The sequence below is a fragment of the Squalius cephalus genome (assembly GCF_949319135.1).
Source record: "Squalius cephalus genome assembly, chromosome: 18".
Lineage (NCBI taxonomy): Eukaryota > Metazoa > Chordata > Actinopteri > Cypriniformes > Leuciscidae > Squalius > Squalius cephalus.
In genome coordinates this window covers 33,059,193-33,080,943 of record NC_137139.1, presented here as the reverse complement: position 1 = coordinate 33,080,943, position 21,751 = coordinate 33,059,193, and the positions used below count along the sequence as shown (strand labels likewise).

General features: G+C 37.7%; 2 protein-coding genes across 2 annotated transcripts; both read right to left on the bottom strand.

Moving 5' to 3' along the window:
- Positions 1 to 1,002: 1,002 nt before the first annotated feature.
- Positions 1,003 to 8,447, bottom strand: LOC307146157 (uncharacterized protein). The gene is made up of 2 exons (XM_079850016.1): positions 8,320 to 8,447; positions 1,003 to 6,505 (listed from the first exon to the last, which is right to left on the bottom strand). Exon 2 carries the CDS (start codon positions 6,439 to 6,441, stop codon positions 3,940 to 3,942), a length of 2,502 nt encoding a protein of 833 aa, XP_079706142.1. The 5' UTR covers positions 6,442 to 6,505; positions 8,320 to 8,447; the 3' UTR covers positions 1,003 to 3,939.
- LOC307146301 (uncharacterized protein) lies at positions 6,478 to 7,336 on the bottom strand (the record flags this gene model as incomplete). Its single annotated transcript, XM_079850199.1, has 2 exons — positions 6,478 to 6,505; positions 6,765 to 7,336. The coding sequence occupies 2 exons, from the start codon at positions 7,334 to 7,336 to the stop codon at positions 6,478 to 6,480; spliced, it is 600 nt and encodes a 199-aa protein (XP_079706325.1).
- Positions 8,448 to 21,751: the final 13,304 nt, after the last annotated feature.

Here is a 21,751-nt window from a genome sequence, read left to right as displayed (position 1 = left end):
ACACAGCAGAAGTCCTGAATAAAAGATCAGCAAGTACTCAAAACATACATTTAAATACACTATAAATAACTCATTCCTGAGGAGACGTTTTCTTAAGGAAACAGCTGCACTTGCAAGGTAGCAAATGTGTAAAGGTTTAGGTTTAGTTTACAGTACATACTTTTACTAATTTTGCAAAATATAGTATACTGTGCATAATGCCAATCACTGCACAGTATAAAGTAAGTTTTAGGCTAGTACTCCATTCCATAAAAAGACAATAAATGGTTAAATTTGCATATATAAGAAAGAGCAATTACATATGCAAATATTAACAAAGATAATTTGATTTTGAGTTTTGAATATTCATTAGTCGTTAATGACATGTCAAGTCATTAGGAGATTTTCAAACCTTACATTTCTAAAGAAATAAAGCAAAAATAGAACTTTAAATTGAAATTCCACAAATTAAAGTCTGAACGGAGTTTGTGTTTTATTGTTTGTGTCGAATTGGAGAAGTTTAATATTTACTTACTTATACTTAAGTGTTTGATGTTTTGAACAAACACTAACCGGGATGTTTGAGGAACATCAGCACATCTATAAAGAGAACAAAACAGAAATAAAAGAGAGAGATATTACACCATTTCTCTGAACTAAGTAGGGCAGATGCTCGGTAGGGTCCATAATGTCGACTGAACACAGGACTCAGTAGGACTGTGTGTGCTATACACCTGTGTGTTTGATTTACTCTGAGTGCTGCAGATACAATATCAACGCAGCTCGACTGAAATATTTAAAGCTGGACTCAATTCAGACATCATTTAGAACAAAGATAACCCAATTTACGTCGATATCAACGTCTTGCTCCCTCACACGGAAAAGATAAAATATTCAGTAGACTTCACTTAAGAGCTCTGGGCGGAAACACAAAGACCTCATTCAGTCAAGTCCTGGTACCTCGGTAAAAATAACATGAAATCACACACCAGTGCTAAGAAAACAAGAACCAGGCTCAAACACAAGGTGTTTTAACTGTATTTCTGTTTGTGCAAGACTTGAGGCTTTAACATCAGACACATCACATAATGTAGAACATCACAATCATTATTTTATTCCATTAAAGTGCTCTATAGTGATTATCAGCCCAGCATTGTGTATCTCTAAAGGCATTTTTGCAGTGATAAAGCAACTGAAAGTCATTCTTTTTCAAGAGAGATTAACATATGCCAGCATTAACTACAACTACCAGTGCTTGAAGTTGTTCAGGTGTATGTAAGTGAGTACATAGAGCTGTACGATTAATCGTTAAAATATTGTGGTCTCGATTCAAACACTCACATGATTATTCCTAAATGACAACGATTCAATTTACTGTGTCTATTAAACTTTTGGCAAAATCATACCGGAGCATTCAAATCTGCTGACCTCATGTTTAGGTATGAAACAGCTTCACAAACAGTATCCTTATTTCTGTTACAAAAATTCAAATTATCAAAGAAATACTGGGATAAAAGTTTATAGTTCGGATATAAACACTGATGACTACGGTAGTGATCAAAATAAACCAAATCACTTTTTGAAAGTAACTTGGTACTTCAAATAACGATTGTTTCATTACATCATTACACCAGTAGGTGGCGACAAGTGACTGTTAAAATGTATTTGTCATTGAATCATTCACTCAATATTTCGTTCAAAAAACACAAATTCATCCAGTAATCAAGTCAAGTCACCTGCTTATCACCAGTAATGAAACAAGTCTTTATGAGGGAGTCATTGAATCATTCATTCAACCAATTACAAAAAAAAAAAATACTCTAATTAAACATTTTAAATAGACTGCAGAAATTAATATTTTGTCAGAACCTCTAGTAATTACATGTTATTTCATTCAGTACTCTGTGCAGAATCGTAGGAGAATCGTGATCTGTGTTTGAAAAAAATCAATTTATCCAGAATCGTGCAGCTCTAGTACAAAGTGACCGGACATGATCAATGCTCTCATTTAGACAGTAATTACCCATTCTGAAAAAACCTTCAACGTCCCTAAAAACATTATCATACTGAAACTGTTTTCAACCCAGTGCTCAGATTAAATCTACAAAGTAGATTTTTCTATTAAAAAAGAACAAAGAAACGTGATAAAAAAGTTGGTTTTGAAAATGTCTAGCTAAATAAAGTGACATTCAGTTAATACTGTGAAGACAGTAGACACTTTTTTCCTGTGCAAAATAAAAAAAAAGTCATTGAACTTTCAATAAAGTTCCGTAATAGTGAACGATTCACTTGTAGATTAATATTCAAGTGTACGCATTAACTCAGTCTAACAGGCTAGTTCACATCACTTCAAACTAATACCAACATTTCAAATACTCTAATGTTGGATGTTGGCTTTAGAAATGGGAAACACAATTGCAGTTTCCATTCTGCCCCAACAAACACAAACTGTGTGAACACATTGATCCAGAACAATATCTGAAAGATGGAGTTTGTTGAGGAAGAGAATGAGTCCTAAAGGGATAATTGACCCCAAAATGAAATATACTCATATCCATCCAAAACTATATAAGATTCATTCTTCTGTGGAACACAAAGGTCTCATCAGTGCCATTTTGTCAATACAGTAGAAGTCAATGTTGTCCAATGCTGTTTTGTTCCCAAGGTTCTTCAAAATATATTTTGTGTTCAATAGAATAAAGAAAGTCATGCAAGGTTTAGAACAACATTAGGGTGAGTAAATGATGACAGAATGTTTTTTTTGTTTTTTTGAGTGAACTATCACTTTAAGAGACATTTAATAACCCTCCAGGACCAAAGAAGTGGGGCTTATTAACTGAATCATGAAATGACAAATGGGACACTCTACAGTCTCATGCACTTCATAGTCAAGAACATGCGTAGGCCATGAGACTGCAAGTTTACATGAAGTTCGCTTTTTTGGGAATCGGTCATTTCAAGACCTTATAGTTTGTGTCTACATATTTTTTTTTGACTTTTTTGAATCTGCTATACATTCTCCAGTCTAGCCCCCATCTATACACATAATACATTTACATATAAATGGGTTACAGTTTATTTTGGTAAACTACTTTACACACTCTAATAACTATAAGTAACTACATGTCAACTAACTGTCATTAATTTGCAGCTACATGTCAACTAAAGCCACGTTTCCATCGGAATTACCTGGAAAAATTTGTCCCAGGAACTTTTTCCCCCCAGACATGTTGCTGTCTGCATTTCCATCGTGGTCTAAAGTACCATGAAGATTAGGCGTATTAGTTTGGTGACGTAGGACTGCACGCTACTTTACAGTTCCCGCTGGATTTCATCCTCTGAATTTAAGCTTAATAAAGCCTGAACCTCGTTGTTGGTCCATCATTCGTATTTTTTAAACTCCATTGTTGATTCGAATAGCAAACAACTCTTACTGCATGCACCGCAACAGATTTTTAAAAATGGTGGTTGAAAAAAAATGCTGCATGGAGAAAACCAATCAAAATGCTACGTGAACTCAACCAATCAGCATGTTCAGCACCCAAGTCCCATCCCCGAAGGTTCCTGAACTTTGAAAAAGTACTACCTCTCCAGCAGAGACTTTCTGAGGGGGAGATTTTTACCCCGAACTTCATTTAGACCCTAGTCTCTGCGGTCGAAACACACTGAGTACCACCCCAAAGTTCCTAGTTCCTGGGGAAAGTTTCTGCGGTGGAAACGCGGCTTAACTCTCATTAGAGTATTAGTAGATTGTTAGGTTAGGGTTAATAGAATAAGTTGACATGTAGTTGCAAAGTTACTTATAGTCAGTAAAATGTCTGTGGGGAGCATCAAGATAAAGTTTTAGCAGATATTAAGAAGACAATCTACTTATTCGTTAGTTAGTTGACGTAGTTGCAAAGTTACTTATAGTTAGCAGAATGCCTAAAGTGAAATTAAAGTGTTACCAAAAAAAATGAGTCACTTTGGCAGTTCCTCTTTAGGTTGTGGTTTCGAGCAGCAATTAGATCCAGGGAACAGTGATCTGAAGACATTCCTCTTCCTCTTTCCTGTCCTGCCCTTTCCGGGCGACTGTTCGGAGAGGCATATGGAGTTCCGGAGTGTGCTGATCCGCCGCTCATGTTCACGGATCTTGCACTGCAGGTGGTTCTGGATGGCAAACCCCAGCGATTCCATATCCATCGACGCTCCATACACTTCCCACGTCATTCCCTGCTCATCCCAGATGATCTGCTGAGGTGCACCACTCTCCTCATTTTCTCCCTCCACTTCTCCTGTTCTCCCAGAGTTGAGGGGTTTTAAGGAGTCCTTGGAGGACTTGATCGGCACTCCGGGCAACAGTCGGCAAGTTGTGTCCAATTCACTGATGGTTACTTTCGAATCAAGAGTCTGCGGTGACTGGCTACAAAGTTCAATCTCTATTTGACACACATGTTTTAGAGGTTTCTGGCTATTGGGAGACTTGTAAGGAGCTGGACCTAGAAATCTAGGCTTGGCTCCCGTTGGTCTGAGGTCTACAGTTGACACCCAATCAGAGTCAGAGTTGCTATTGGGCTTGAGATCATTGTGTAGGACCACTTTAGGGTTGAGGTTAATCTCATGGTTCAACTGAAGGTATTGAGAGTCATGGACTGGACTCATGTCTGTGGATTTGCTGCAAACCTCCATAACCGCCTGGACCTCGACGTCAACGTAAACTGGGTGCAGATCCGCCTGTAGTGCTGCGTCCTTTGTTTCGGTCACTAGGAAACCTTCAATTGTCTTTGTCTCTGCATCATTCAGTTGCTTGGATGTCGGTGTCTTATCCATTGGGAAACCTTTAATTGTCTTTGTCTCTGCATCGTTCAGTTGCTTGGATGTCGGTGTCTTATCCACTGGGAAAGCTTTAATTGTCTTTGTCTCTGCATCGTTCAGTTGCTTGGATGTCGGCGTTTTATCCATTGGGAAACCTTTAATTGTCTTTGTCTCTGCATCGTTCAATTGCTTGGATGTCGGCGTCTTATCAACTGGGAAACCTTTAATTGTCTTTGTCTCTGCATCGTTCAATTGCTTGGATGTCGGCGTTTTATCCACTGGGAAACCTTTAATTGTCTTTGTCTCTGCATCGTTCAATTGCTTGGATGTCGGCGTCTTATCCACTGGGAAAGCTTTAATTGTCTTTGTCTCTGCATCGTTCAGTTGCTTGGATGTCGACGTTTTATCCATTGGGAAACCTTTAATTGTCTTTGTCTCTGCATCGTTCAATTGCTTGGATGTCGGCGTCTTATCCTTTTCGTTCATCACTGTATCCTTCTTGGCCTCAGTCACCATTTTGTCCTTAATCTCAAATTCCCCCTTTCTCTCTCCTGTCTGTCTCTTCTCCTCGCTTTTTGCTTCCTCCTTTTCCTTCCGTCTCTGACTGCTCCCTGCGTGTCTCTCTTGGGTTGTGACATATGCGTCAGTCTTGTCTTCAGGCTCTTTCTGCTGTTCAGCTGCTTGTTCAGATGACAGAGCGGAGGTTTGTTTGCACCCTGTCGAGCTCATCACTGTGAGGTCTCTTCCATTGTGTCCCTGAGGGACAGTGTCCTCTCTTTCATCTCCTAGCCTTTCTCCTTTTCTCTCAGTCCTGCTCTTTATCTCTTGCTCCTGGCGTCCCTGATGACTCTCTCCTGCTGCTTTTGCCCCCAGTTGCAGTTTGCTCTCCACCAACGTGTCAATCATTTTATCCTTCGGAGAAGTCGATAACGGTCCTTCTTTGCCTGTAACTCTTTTAATCCGCTCGGTTTTGTCCAATTTGAGAGATGCAGGGTGGGATAGTTTAAGTTTGGGGCTGGAAGTGGCTCGAGGAATGTGCGAGAGAGATGCCCGGTTGAGACTCTTGGGAGAGTCGTTTGAGGAAATCTGTGATGCAGAAGTGGTTTTGTGAAGCATCTTTTGTGGGGAGTCTGCGGAGCCCATTATATGAGATGCTGAGGCCGTCTTTTGGATGTTTTTGGAAAATGTTTTTGCACTCGCTTGTAGCTTCTTCTCATGGCTTGCATTTGGGGATCTGAGTTTTGGCCCACTGGGTTGAGGCTGAGTGGATAAACTTAAGACCTCGATTCCAGGAGCAGTTGCTTTGGTTGGTTGATTTGATGCTATTTTAGTCATAGCAGATGTGTTGACTGTTCTCGCAGTGGCTTGCTTGGTCGTAGCCGAGTGCATGGTGGGTATTCTCGAGGCAGGGAGGGGTTCTGCGGCTGGATTGGTAGCTAATGCTGTGTGTTTTAGTGTTTTTACATGGCCAGCAGATTCCCTGGAGTTGGATCTCTCCTCTAGCTCTTTAGCTTCTACCTCAATCCCATGATTCTCTCCAAGTCTTGTCCTGGTTCCAGAAGAGATGTTTCCCTTTCTGTGCTCTCCTGAGGGCTTGGACTCAGATTCCCAGCATGCCTTGGGCTCATCGTTTCTGGACGGATGAAGGAAAGCAGGTCGGGATTCCATGAAACCAATCCAAATGAATATCCAGCTCTGATTTAGTTACGTTTTAGTTGTGGGTACGACACATCTGTCAAGTGAAAAACAGCAGATTCTGTTAAAGCATTTAAAACATTATAAAATAATTTTAGTGCAAGGCAACGATTAATCGCATCCAAAATAAAAGTTTGTGTTTACATAATATATGTGTGTGTACTGTGTATAATTATTTTGTATATATAAATCAAACATATGCATGTATATATTTAAATATTGCATGTATATACTGTATATATATTTATACATAATTTATATTATATATATTAAAAATATACATGCATATGTTTGACCGGAGTGTGCTGATCCGCCGCTCGTGTTCACGGATCTTGCACTGCAGGTGGTTCTGGATGGCAAACCCCAGCGATTCCATATCCAGCGACGCTCCATACACTTCCCACGTCATTCCCTGCTCATCCCAGATGATCTGCTGAGGTGCACCACTCTCCTCCTTTTCTCCCTCCACTTCTCCTGTTCTCCCAGAGTTGAGGGGTTTTAAGGAGTCCTTGGAGGACTTGTTCGGCACTCCGGGCAACAGTCGACAAGTTGTGTCCAATTCACTGATGGTTACTTTCGAATCAAGAGTCTGCGGTGACTGGCTACAAAGTTCAATCTCTATTTGACACACATGTTTTAGAGGTTTCTGGCTATTGGGAGACTTGTAAGGAGCTAGACCTAGAAATCTAGGCTTGGCTCCCGTTGGTCTGAGGTCTACAGTTGACAACCAATCAGAGTCAGAGTTGCTATTGGGCTTGAGATCATTGTGTAGGCCCACTTTAGGGTTGAGGTCAATCTCAGGGTTCAATTGAAGGTATTGAGAGTCATGGACTGGACTCATGTCTGTGGATTTGCTGCAAACCTCCATGACCGCCATATGTTTGACTTATATATACAAAATAATTATACACAGTACACACACATATATTATGTAAACACAGGGTTGATCTTAGGGTTACTCAACAAACCTTTTACTTCTTTAGATGTTCGAATAGTTTGATTATTTTGGGTGAAATATCTAAATTAAATGTCCAAAAAAAGGATAAACAAGCATAATGAATTGTTTTAAGAGCATTGCCATACGGTCACCAAATGTTTACACTGTACATTAAAACATGCAAAAGCATTTACAATTCATTGACATAGAGCAGGATAAACAGAAATAGAACCAATCATTAAGAGCCATCAGAGAGATCAATCTTCATTGATCAAACTTTGTAGTTCACATTAGATAGATGGAAATGACATGATTTAATGATTTTATGTCAATTCGGTTAGGTACTGTAAGTGCACTCCTGACGTAATGACTGTACATGCAATGCACTCTACATTTGAAATTTATCTTGCATTGTTTGTTATTGAATTAATTTGTTAAATTACTACATTGAAAAAAAAACCCACATTCCATTTGCATTTTGGTGATTAAACCAAATGTCATTATATACTGCATGTTAGTAATCATATTGATTTATAAAAAGGAAACAAAACTAATGAAAGCAGGTTTTGAATGCTGGCTGTTTTACAAATGCAATCAGTTTTGGGTTTTGAAAATAGAACTCATCGTCTACATTAAAATAATGTGACACTTAATTCGATTCTAATGTGTTCTAACAACTTAACGCGTTTCCCTCGTCTACTTCTTCAAATAAGGGACAGTGATGTACACACGTGCGTGTCTATGTTTATTATTTGAGGATATACAGTATATAATGGGTAATAAATGTACAGAGATTATCGACTAGACACAAAACCACGTAAACTATCGATTTATAGGCTAGTCATTAATAAAGTACACAAATGGACCACAAACACGTCTTCTTGAATAATTATTACTCGTACAATTATACTCACTATTTAATGCCTCTCAGATCGGTCCAGACGATGTCCATCATGTGTATGTGCTCTTCTGAAGGTTGATGCTGAAACTGTGGAGTGTTTTCCCTCTCATGCTTGAATAAATGACGATACGCATCCGATACGCGCACGCGCAGGCGCGCGCTCGAGCTGCAAGAGAAGCAGGGGTGACGCGCGGAATTCAGCGCGCACATATTGATTTAGTTTGATGATGTGAGTCTCATTTTTCCAAAACATCAACAGCCATTTTACAGTTGTGAGCGTCAGATCGCTCGCTTTTCTTCAGTTCAGCGGGGAATTCGCCAGAACGCAACTGCATCTCTATTCTTGATGTGTAAACATAAATGCACCTGCATTTTCTGCAGAGCTCAGCTTATACTCAAGCACTTTAGACAGGTTTTAATTTTGTAAATAAGTTTAAAATATCTAATTAAATGTTGAATATTTAATACCTGTAATGGGACAAAGAAACGTCTCCTTATAAATCACCTATTTTTTTTATTTTTTTTATTTATTTTTTTTATTGATTGATTGATTGATTATGTTTATTTCATTCATGGATATTTTCCAACAAAACTTACTTCATCATCCTCATATATATAATTTATAAAACCATGATGAAAAGGAGGCAGGATGAAGAATATCTTATATTTCCTGCCCCCTCAACAACAACAACAACAAAAAAAAAAACTCAACATATCAAGTCCCCGCCAATGCATAACGATAACAAATGAAACAAACTAGAAACCAAAACATCAACCTGAAACAGATTCCAAAGCAAAAGCAAACCATGATCACAACCATCATCATCATCATCATCATCATCATCAATTTCTATAAGTGTTCATACAAATCCATTGTTTTCTCTTTAAATCTTTTTTTAAACTGAAATATATTTTTACATTGCTTTAGTTCATTTTGCAGAGAATTCCAAACTTTCACTCCCACCACTAAGGTACACATTTGTTTTGCTGTTGTCCTTGCAGTTTGATACCTAAAATGTCCCTTTCTTCTTCCTTCATTTTCTATAAGGATAAACAAGTGTTGAAGGTTTGGGGGCAATAAATTAACCTAAATTACCTAAATTAACAATTACAACTTGCGCTGAATCATTTGTTTCTTTTTTCATAATTTTTTGAATGGAAAAGAACTCTAAATGTCTGTCCAAAAGAAAATCTTACATTTCCCACAAGTAATTGTGACTTTATACTGCAAATAGCTAAATATAATATAATTAGCCTATCAAACAAACTACGACTATAACAGTATTGACTGCCATAGTCTTAACTCTATCGTTTTCAAAATATGACACTGTAAAATATAATTAGTTAGACTTAGGCTAATTATAGCTGAGAATTACTGACTCCCAGAGTGCATTTCGGCATGAATAAATTATGCAATTTCAAATATTTTTTGTTTTATGTGCCAATTTTATTTGCTGTCTTGCGTTAGTAACACACCAAAAAACAAATTAAATTTTTATTGTTCCAATACTTATGTACATGTGATTTATTATTATTATTATTTTTTTTAATACATTTGCAAAGTTTTCAAACAAACTTCTTTCAGGTTGTCATTATGGGGTATTGTTTGTATAATCTTGAGGAAAATAATGAATTTAATCCGTTTTGGAATAAGGCTGTAACATAACAAAATGTGGAAAAAGTGAAGCGTTGTGAATACTTTCCAGATGCTCTGTAATTCATCTGGGTTTATTGGCATCTTATATTTCTTTTGACTCTGAATCAATCTGAATCTGTTTATTAAAGCTTTTAGATTGGATATACAGTTGTTTTAATCATTCATTAGCATTATAAGCCTAATTGATTAATAAAGTAACATAAAAACTGTGTGTACACTGTAAAAAAATATTTTCATGATTTATCAGTACTTTTTTTCTTTTGTCAAATCAAGATAATTAATGTGGTTCAGATAACGTAATCATTTGAAATTCTGTTGATTAAACAAATCTCCTTCTCTGTATTAACTAAAAAAAAAAAATTCTGTGAACTCAAAATTTTAAGGCAACCAGGTAACTTACTTTTTTTTAAGTTAAACCAAGTTGTTTTGTCCAGTGTGTCTCTGCTGCCCTCTGTGGTCGAGCTGGTGAAGAACATCTCAGTCAATATCCCTGCACTGTTGGACATTTGTGTGCTTTTTCTTACATTTGTACAGGCTTTAGCTTTCCCATTTACAATATTTTACCGAGGTAAAAAGTTTCTGCCAAAATAAAATACTTATTATAAGGTGAATATATACTTTATGATATACTACTGTTAATACTATACCTGTGCCTAGACCTGACCACGATCCCTGAAGTGTCAGCAGAGATTGTGTCCACTAGACTCTCATCGAAGGCCTCATCCACACGACAGCCATCGGCACTGATCCTCAACAAACCCGTCCAGTGTGACTCCGATTTTAAACCAGATGGAACTGGATAATATTCTGAATGTTCTGAACCAATCTGACTTCAGACCTGTAATGCCTGGATCATAATTATACACTGTTCGTTCATTGGCCAGAGGAGAACTGACTGAGCCTGGGTTCTCTAAGGGTTTTTCTCCATTCAAGTTTTGGTTTCTTGCCACTGTCGCCTTTTCACCTTTGTTGCCATTGGCTTGGCTTGCTTAGTTGGGGACATTAAATTTAACTTTTAATTTAATATTCAACAATAATATTGATCTGCCTGCATTGACACCATGAGAACTGAGCTGGACGATTTTCTCCAGAGCAGTTATTTACATATATATATATACAGTGCAATGCATAAGTGAATACACCCATGCTAAAGTTGACTAAAAAGAGGAATAAAAAATCATATTTTGGAAATTGAACTTAATAATTTAAAAAATTAGGAAAAATCCAACCTTTAAGGACACCAATTTTCTTTGTGAATGAATAATGTATCGTAAATAAATAAATGTTCTTCCTTAAAATACATGGTGCATAAGTGAGTACACCCCTATGTTAAATTCCCATAGAGGCAGGCAGATTTTTATTTTTAAGTATTTTTTTTTATTATTCATTTTTAGGATACTATGCATCCTGATAAAGTTCCCTTGGCCTTTGGAATTAAAATAGCCCCACATCATCACATAGCCTTCACCATACCTAGAGATTGGCATGGGGTACTTTCCATAAGATCATCTCTCAATGCAAATCAAACTAGCTATTAGGCTAACTGAAATAAAACCATGCCAATCTCTAGGTATGGTGAAGGCTATGTGATGATGTGGGGCTATTTTAATTCCAAAGGCCAAGGGAACTTTATCAGGATGCATAGTATCCTAAAAAAAAAAAAAAAAAATACTTAAAAATAAAAATCTGCCTGCCTCTATGGGAATTTAACATAGGGGTGTACTCACTTATGCACCCTGTATTTTAAGGAAGAACATTTATTTATTTACGATACATTATTCATTCACAAAGAAAATTGGTGTCCTAAAAGGTTGGATTTTTCCTAATTTTTTAAATTAAGGCATTAAGTTCAATTTCCAAAATATGATTTTTTATTCCTCTTTTTAGTCAACTTTAGCATGGGTGTATTCACTTATGCATAGCACTGTATATCTATATATGTAAATAACTGCTCCGGAGAAAATCGTCCAGCTCAGTCAAAATGTTATTAACTTAGTTCATTTATATATATATATATATATATATATAAATGAACTAAGTTAATAACATTTTTACAACAAATATGAACCATCAATGAACTTACTTAAGCTGGACTGTGACACTATTTTCTTCTAGAAACAAACTTTGTTGCATTATTATCCTGTTATCTCTGTAAAGCTGCTTTAAAACAATCTGTATTGTAAAAAGTGCCAGATAAATAAAGTAAATAAATCAATAGAATATACAAATGAATAAAATAAAATGAAAGAAAATAAAAGGTAAAAATCATATTTTTATACGATTATACACACACAATGTATTTGCATACTGTTTGTGTGTGTATGTGTGTATATATATACATATTATAAGACGATTATAAGACGGTCATGCTCTTGGATCAACAACTTTTGTTGGTCTGAAAATAAAGACCTAAATCATAAACCTGTTAACTCTAAACCAAACCATTAACTAACCCTAAAAACTGAGAGACGTGACAATACTGTTCAAGACTCAACAAGAACTGAACACGTCCGACTTGCCAAATCCACAGCAAAGAAAAATAAAGCACGGTCTGTAAGATTTTTTGGAAACACTTTAGTTTAGGGTCCAATTCTCACTATTAACTAGTTGTTTATAATCATGCATATTACTATGATATTGGCTGTTTATTAGTACTTATAAAACACATAATAATGTCTTATTCTGCATGACCATATTCTACATCCCATAATCCTACCCAATACCTAAACTTAACAACTACCTTACTAACTATTAATAAGCAGTAATTAGGAGTTTATCGAGGGAAAAGTCGTAGTTAAAGCTACACTGTGTAGGATTTACTCCCATCTAGCGGTGAAATTGTTTATGACTACCAGCTGAATATTACTGTCTAGCCCCTCCCATTCCGAGGGCGTTTTAACTCCTACAGTGGCCGTATTATTGCAAATCTGCCGGCAGTCGCGAGTAATCTCGTCACGGCGCCACTGAGTGTCAAAACGCGAATGGCGAAGCTTAAATTTCCAGGTATGTCCCTCTTTGGCTAATGTATTTTCAAGATGGAGGCGCAACATGGCTGCCGCCAGTCGAGCGACTCACTCGTATGTATTATAAATTGCAGATTCTACGCTTACGAGAATACTTAATTAGTTGGTAGAAGTAATTACACATTAATGAGCACATATCATTTTGAAAGAACTAAGTGTTTTTTGCTAAGAATCAACTTAAAAAATTACACAGTGTAGCTTTAATAGTGAGAATTGGACCTTAAACTAAAGTGTGACTTATTTTTTTATGTTTCTGCTCACCAAGGCAGCATTTATTTGCAAAATTGTGAAATATTATTACTATGTAAATCAGCTGTTTTCTATGTGAATATACAGTAAAGTGTCATTTATTCAAAGCTGAATTTTCAGCATCATTACTCCAGTCTTCAGTGTCACATGATCCTTCAGAAATCACTCTAATATGAGGATTTGATGATCAAGAAACATTTATGATTATTATCAATGATGAAAACAGTTGTGCTGGTCATATTTTGGTGGAAATGTATTTTTCAGGATTCTTTGATGTCTATTATTGATTTGTTTTGAGATGGTAACATCTGGTTTGCATTCTCCACTCAGACGTGCGTGTGTGTGTGTGCGTGCGTGTGTGTGTGTGCGTGAGGTGTGATTGTGAGAGTGTGGTCGAGGGTCACGAGTTTCACGACCTCAATATACGTCACAGATAAAGCCGAGAGCAGCGCCTCTCAAACACAGAACTCAACACGCATGCTTTCATCAGTCTGGATATGTACCATGGTATTTATGTGGTATTCATTGAGGTAGCATGGTATAAATATGGTAAATTAATATAGCATCACTGTACCACCTGTATATATATACACACACTATAGTTCCCTTAAATATACTACCACTAATTATTGTATTATGCAAATTAATGCAGGTTTATGGAAGCCTATTCGACACACTATGTAATATTTAATATAAATTTAATTTTTTTATCAAAATGATCACTTTTTTGTCATGATTTCTCTTTTTATCTCGTAATTTTGACTTTTTATCTTCTAATTACGACTTTATATGGCATCATTTCAATGTTTTATATCATAATTGACGTTTGACCTAATCATTATGTCATATTTTCTATTTCATGACTTTTAAAAATGAAATGACTATGTTGAAATTATGACACTGCATCATGATTATAAGTCAAAGTTGACAAAAAAATTTGCATTATTATCTCATGACTTTTTATCTCATAATTATGACTTAGTATGTCAATTTTCTATTTTTAAGTCATTAAGACAAACTACATATTTATAATCAGTTAAATGTTTAACCTTTTCTCATAACTTATCTCATAATTATGACTCTCATAATTTTCTGTTTTAAGACATTATGACAAACTACATAATTATAACCAGTAAAATGTTTAACCTTTTTTCATAATTTATCTCATAATTATGACTATTTCATAATTTTCCCATGATGGAAATTATGAGGTAGTCAAAATTAAGACAAAACATTTTGCAATCATGACTTATCATCTCATAATTATGACTTTGTATGTCAATTTCAACTTTTTATCTCAAGGACTTTTTAACATTTAAGTGACTTAGTATGTCATATTTTCAGTTTTATGTCATGAGATAAAAAGTCAAAATTATGACAAAAACCTTTTGCAATAATTATGACTTAATTTCATAATGACTTTATCTCTTAATTATAACTTAGCATGTCATAGTTTCTAAATAAATTTTAAAATTGACACATTCAGCTTGTCATAATGACTTTTTATCTCATAATTTTCAAAATTGACACAACATCATAATTGACAAAGTCAGTTATGACATAAGTCATGATTAGGAGATAAGTCATAATTATGAGTGTCATCATTTTCCATACTTTTAAATCTCCTAATTTTGATTTACCAAAGGATGCATTTTTTTCGTACGTGGTGGAAATGGTCTTTTATACAGATGTGTTTTATAAAGTCTGAAATACAGCTGTTGGTCACATGCACCCAATATTTAACCTTATTTAACCTTTGACCCATCCATGTGCAACTGAACAAACAGCCCACGATAAACAACTGAGCATAATCAACGTGCATGTGTGTGTTTGTGTGTGTGTGTTTCAGTCTTGCAGTGTGTGCAGCTGGAAAATTGATCTGTCTAAAGCCGAGAAATACTGGGATGGCTGGTTTAGAGGGATATCGAACCGGCAACGTCCAAAAACTCCTACTGCTGGCAGGCAAGAGACACAGACCAATCAAATCCCTTGTCTGAACGAGCATGGCCAATCAAATCACTTATCTGAATGAGCACGGCCAATCAAATCACTCATCTGAATGAGCACGGCCAATCAAATCACTCGTCTGAACGAGTACAGCCAATCAAATCACTCATCTGAACGAGCACGGCCAATCAAATCACTTATCTGAACGAGTACGGCCAATCAAATCACTTATCTGAACGAGCATGGCCAATCAAATCACTTATCTGAACGAGCACGGCCAATCAAATCACTCATCTGAACGAGTACAGCCAATCAAATCACTCATCTGAACGAGCACGGCCAATCAAATCACTCGTCTGAACGAGTACAGCCAATCAAATCACTCATCTGAATGAGCACGGCCAATCAAATCACTCGTCTGAACGAGTACAGCCAATCAAATCACTTATCTGAATGAGCACGGCCAATCAAATCACTCGTCTGAATGAGCACGGCCAATCAAATCACTCGTCTGAATGAGCACGGCCAATCAAATCACTTATCTGAATGAGCACGGCCAATCAAATCACTCGTCTGAACGAGTACAGCCAATCAAATCACTTATCTGAATGATCACGGCCAATCAAATCACTCGTCTGAATGAGCACGGCCAATCAAATCACTCGTCTGAACGAGTACAGCCAATCAAATCACTTGTCTGAACGAGAGCGGCCAATCAATGTTCATTTATAAGCTAAAACTCTTGAGTTTTGTCAGAGTTTAATGTGAAACGTGCCCCGTGATCAGGCATTGATCGACTGGACCGAGACCTGACCATTGGACAGATGCAGTGCGAGTCTGTTACTGATCAATACCTGTATCCTATCAGACCACTCATGCATTCGTTTAAAACTCATTTAAATCAGACAGAAACATTGAAATCTGTTTAAATCATTTTACAAATGCCTCATCCATTAATCACAAACTACTGTGGAGGACCTGACCAGCATGATATACACCTAAATAATGGCAACAAAACCATATGTTTCTCATCATAAACAGTAGAATGCTACTCTAAGTGCAGAGATACCGTCTGCAATTCTACCCATTTATTCTGTTTCTATTGCGTGTGTAGGAAGTTCATGATGCAGGTGCTGCCCCCATGTGGACACGCAGCGCATGAGGACATCGGATAAAGCAGGTCTACACATCATATACACTATTCAAAAGTTGGGGATTTTAACAGTTTTTTCCTTGAGAAATTAAACTTTTCATTCATGCATTAAACTGATGAAAAGTGACAAATGATTTCTGTTCCAAATAAATGCTGTTCTTTTGAACTTTCTATTCATCAAAGAATCATGAAAACAAATGTTTTTACAAACATATGATCAGCACAACTGTTTTCAACACTGATAATAATCATAAATGTTTCTTGAGCATCAAATCATCATATTAGAATGATTTCTGAAGGATCATGTGACACTGAAGACTGGAGTAATGATGCTGAAAATTCAGCTTTGATCACAGGAATAAATTACACTTTACTATATATTCACATAGAAAACAGCTGATTTACATTATAATTATATTTCATTTTGCAAACATTTAAAAGAGTAAAAACACTTCCTACTGAAGTCAATAGAAACTGAATGTCATTCTGTCTCTCAGTTCCTCGGGTGAGTGACATTACAGTTTTTCTTATCTGTAAATGATTTGTTACTGTGGCTTGTTTGTTGTGCAACATCTTTCTGTGTTCATACGAGCAAACTGAACTAAACGATTACTATCTCAGTCCCTCAGATGAAGCAGAAGTCACAGAGAAACCTCCACCACATCCAGACACCCTTCACACAGCAATAACATCTCACAAAAACTAAACCGTCACTATCCGGAGTTTAGAATAAACCTTGGAATGTTCATGAGTCGTTTTGGAATGTCCGGTTTTAACTGACAAGAAACATTGTAACATTTAAATGTGGCGGAATCATGTGACATCATCAACCGCAACAGATGTGAAACACTGTAAATGAGGAGGACAGGGTTTAGCCCAAAAAACTGACATTAAAATTTATTAATATTCAAAGCACAGTCTGACTGAAACACGTGCAAAATACTGGGAACAAACCTCTACTGAGTGTGTGTGTGTGTGTGTGTGTGTGTGTGTGTGTGTGTGTGTAGTGTGTAATACAGAGAGTGATACAAACTTGTGACTGAAATCCCAATTTCAAAATGAACTCCAACCTCTAAATACATAAAGTGCATGATGGAAAAACTTGGCAATTAAGGAGAAAACAAACAGCTCTCATATGGACAAAATTATCCTCTTATTTACAATATACAGTCAAGCCGAACGAGGAAGAACGAGTTACGGAAAATGATCATCATCTATTCACCCTCATGTCTGAATATAGTGTGCAGTGCACGTCGTCTGAATTACTTTTAGAGTGAGTTTCGGAGCTTGACAGCAAAGAAAAGTGGAAAATAAAGAGATCTGGAAGGACATATAGGCCGGGAGCCAGGTCCACTCCTCAGGATGTTTTTGCTACCTTTTTTTCACTATTATTTCCTATTATCTTATACCTTGGGCCATCACAAGTTGATAATGACCACCCCCAACTCGGCCCCGTTTGGTCTCAGGGGCCAAAAAACACCCTTTTTGGAAAAAGCTTGTGGCGGAATGATGTAATTGTGAATATAAAGGTACTGCAGCTACATAAATGGCCATATAACCCTAAAATTTTGCATGGTGTATCCTGACACATAGGGGAAACTAGCAGAAAAAGATTCTGGGCATTGCTGCCTTTTTACTGTCAAATATCACCCTCAACATACCCCAAAAGACTAAAAAATGGCTGTCCGCCTGACAAATTGTCATCAAAAGTGATCATTTTCAAGCATTTTATTATATATATCACTGCCTCAAATGTATATGAAAAACTTCCCAAGTTTATAAGCTTCAATTTAAGTCCAAGATGACCATTCTATCTAGAGGATTATAGCTGGTGTAACCAAAGATCTCCACTGTACCTCAAATCTGAGAAAACAGTATTTTCAAGCATTACCATTCCTTATGGGTTCCATAAGTCCACAAAGTCCTCGCAACACACGGAATAAAGATGACTCTAGTGTGTAGTCTGTTATCAAAAAACCTTCAATAGAGTAAACGTTAGTAACCTTCTGTACAGGTAAACATTCTTTACAGCCAAATGGCGAAACTAAAATACAGCTCAAACTTAAAATAGAAAACATTTATTTGGTTATTAGATCTTTTTGCTGCTTATCCATGCTGTACTTTGATGACTGGTCATGTTAGTGTGTTGTATTAGTGTAGAATATAAACTCTTAATCATCATTTTCCTCATCTTCATCTATATTTATATGGATTTCATTAGTTTTTGGAGCCAAGCACTTCGATGTGTTCTACATACCTTCAAGGAGATTGTGAAACTGAGTGAGCCTCTTCTTCTTCGGACCTCTCCACACTGGTGCGGGTGACAGCACAGCAGCGCGAGCGGTCTTTATTCTCTCACTTTCTTTTTTTTTTGCTTTTGTTTTGACTTGAGCAAACAAAAGCTGTTCTCACAGCTGGTAAGGTGCGCTTGAGAGCACTCAATGGCAAGGTGGTCGAGAACTTTGCTCAGCAGAAACTGGCTGAAAAGCAGACTGAGACCATCAAGCACATCCTGCTGCGGCGGTCAGCTGCTGCCTCCACCCCATTGCCCGCAGCCCCTCAGTCTGCTCGTCGCCGGGGCGGCCTTCTGTGTCTGCCCTAGCTCCCGCGCTGCAGCAGCAGCCTCCACCTAAGTGGAGCCAAGGAGCCAGTCGCAGGCAGGCAACCCCCTACCCGTCCAGGCCCCTGCCAAGCAGGGCGGTAAAGCCAAGAGCAAGCAGCCCTAGGACGGGCGACCCGGAGATGGATTGGGCCATTCACTCCACTACAGTGAGAGCAGCCGATGCCCATGTCTTGCGAGCAGAGATCCCAGTCCTACTAGGACGCGACAGAGCCAGTCCCTCCAGCCGATAGGAGGTCAGGGCACTACAGTCCCTACTTTATTGTACCCAAGAAATGTGGTGGGTTCAAAATGCTCATGCAGAAACGCATTTTCAAATGAATCCATCCCCAAGATTGTTTTGCACAGATCGACCTGAAGGGTCGACGCGTACTTTCATGTCTTGATTCTTTCTCGACACAGGCCATTTCTGCGCTTTGCGTTCGAGGGTCGAGCATATCAGTAGAAGGTCCTGCCCTTTGGGCTATCCCTGTCTCCCTGTGTCTTCACAAAAGTCACGGAGGGGACCCTTGTTTCCATGAGAGAACAGGGTGTGCACATCATGAACTATTTCGACAACTGACTCATATTAGCACACTCTCGAGATCAGTTATGCGAACACAGGGACCTCGTGCTCAGGCACCTCAGCCAGTTGCGTCTTCCGGCCACCTGGGAGAAGAGAAAACTCACCCCCAGAGGATCTCTTTTCTCGGTATGGAGTTGGATTCGATCACACAGACAGCACGCCTCACAGAGCAAACGCGCTCAGTAGGTGCTGAACTGCTTGAACACCTTCAAAGGTAGGACCCTGTGCAAAGTCAGGGAGGACGAGGAGCAGGTCCTTCTGGTGGCCCCCTATTGGCCCACCCAGACCTGGTTCCCAGAAATCATGCTCCTCGTGACAGTCCCTCCCATTCCTCTGAGGAAGGATCTTCTGACTCAGAGACAGGGCACCCTATGGCACCAGTCTGGAAACTCAATCTCTGGTTCTAGGTGACTTACCCCCATAGGTACTTAACACCATCACTTCTGCACAGACGCCGTCCACGAGACGTGTGCCTTGAAGTGGAACCTGTTCGTCAAGTAGTTTTCTTCTCGCCGAGAGGACCCCCGAAGATGTTCAATAAGGTCCGTGCTTTCCTTTTTGCAGCAAGGGTTGGAGCGAAGGCTGTCTCTATCCACCCTCAAAGTACATGCTGCTGCCATTTTAGCTTATCACAACCACATAGATGGCAAATCAGTTGCCATCTATGTGCCATCTAAGGGAAGCACGAACTGGTAGTCAGGTTCCTTAGGGGGGCGAGAAGGTTAAACCCTCCTTGTCCCCCCTCCATAACCTCTTGGGACCTTTCCCTGGTGCTTCAAGCTCTTCAGGATGCTCCCTTTGAGCCTTTGAAGTCAGTAGACTTAAAGCTTCTCTCTTTGAAGATTTTGCTGCTGATTGCACTGGCCTCTATCAAGAGGGTAAAATTACTTAAGTATACTTCATAAAATGAACATGAAGACATGCACTTTTATGATGAAGAGATGCACTTTTATGATGGATAGATGCACTTTTATAATGGATAGATGCACTTTTATGATGGATAGATGGACTTTTATAATGGATAGATGCACTTTTATGATAGATAGATGCACTTTTATGATGGATAGATGCACTTTTATGATGGAGAGATGCACTTTTATGATGGAGAGATGCACTTTTATGATGGATAGATGCACTTTTATGATGGAGAGATGCACTTTTATGATGGAGAGATGCACTTTTATGATGGAGAGATGCACTTTTATGATGGAGAGATGCACTTTTATAATGGATAGATGGACTTTTATAATGGATAGATGCACTTTTATGATAAATAGATGCACTTTTATAATGGATAGATGCACTTTTATAATGGATAGATGGACTTTTATAATGGATAAATGCACTTTTATAATGGATAGATGCACTTTTATAATGGATAGATGCACTTTTATGATGGATAGATGCACTTTTATAATGGATAGATGCACGTTTATGATGGACAGATGCTCTTTTATAATGGATAGATACACTTTTAAGATGGATAGATGCACTTTTATGATGGACAGATGCTCTTTTATAATGGATAGATGCACTTTTATAATGGATAGATGCACTTTTATGATGGAGAGATGCACTTTTATGATGGAGAGCTGCACTTTTATGATGGAGAGGTGCACTTTTATAATGGATAGATGGACTTTTATAATGGATAGATGCACTTTTATGATGGATAGATGCACTTTTATGATGGATAGATGCACTTTTATAATGGATAGATGCACTTTTATAATGGATAGAGACACTTTTAAGATGGAGAGATGCACTTTTATGATGGAGAGATGCACTTTTATGATGGAGAGATGCACTTTTATAATGGATAGATGGACTTTTATAATGGATAGATGCACTTGATGGATAGATGCACTTTTATGATGGATAGATGCACTTTTCTAATGGATATATGCACTTTTATAATGGATAGAGACACTTTTAAGATGGATAGATGGACTTTTATGATGGACAGATGCTCTTTTATAATGGATAGATGCACTTTTATAATGGATAGATGCACTTTTATGATGGAGAGATGCACTTTTATGATGGAGAGCTGCACTTTTATGATGAGAGATGCACTTTTATAATGGATAGATGGACTTTTATAATGGATAGATGCACTTTTATGATGGATAGATGCACTTTTATGATGGATAGATGCACTTTTATGATGGATAGATGCACTTTTCTAATGGATATATGCACTTTTATGATGGATAGATGCACTTGATCCA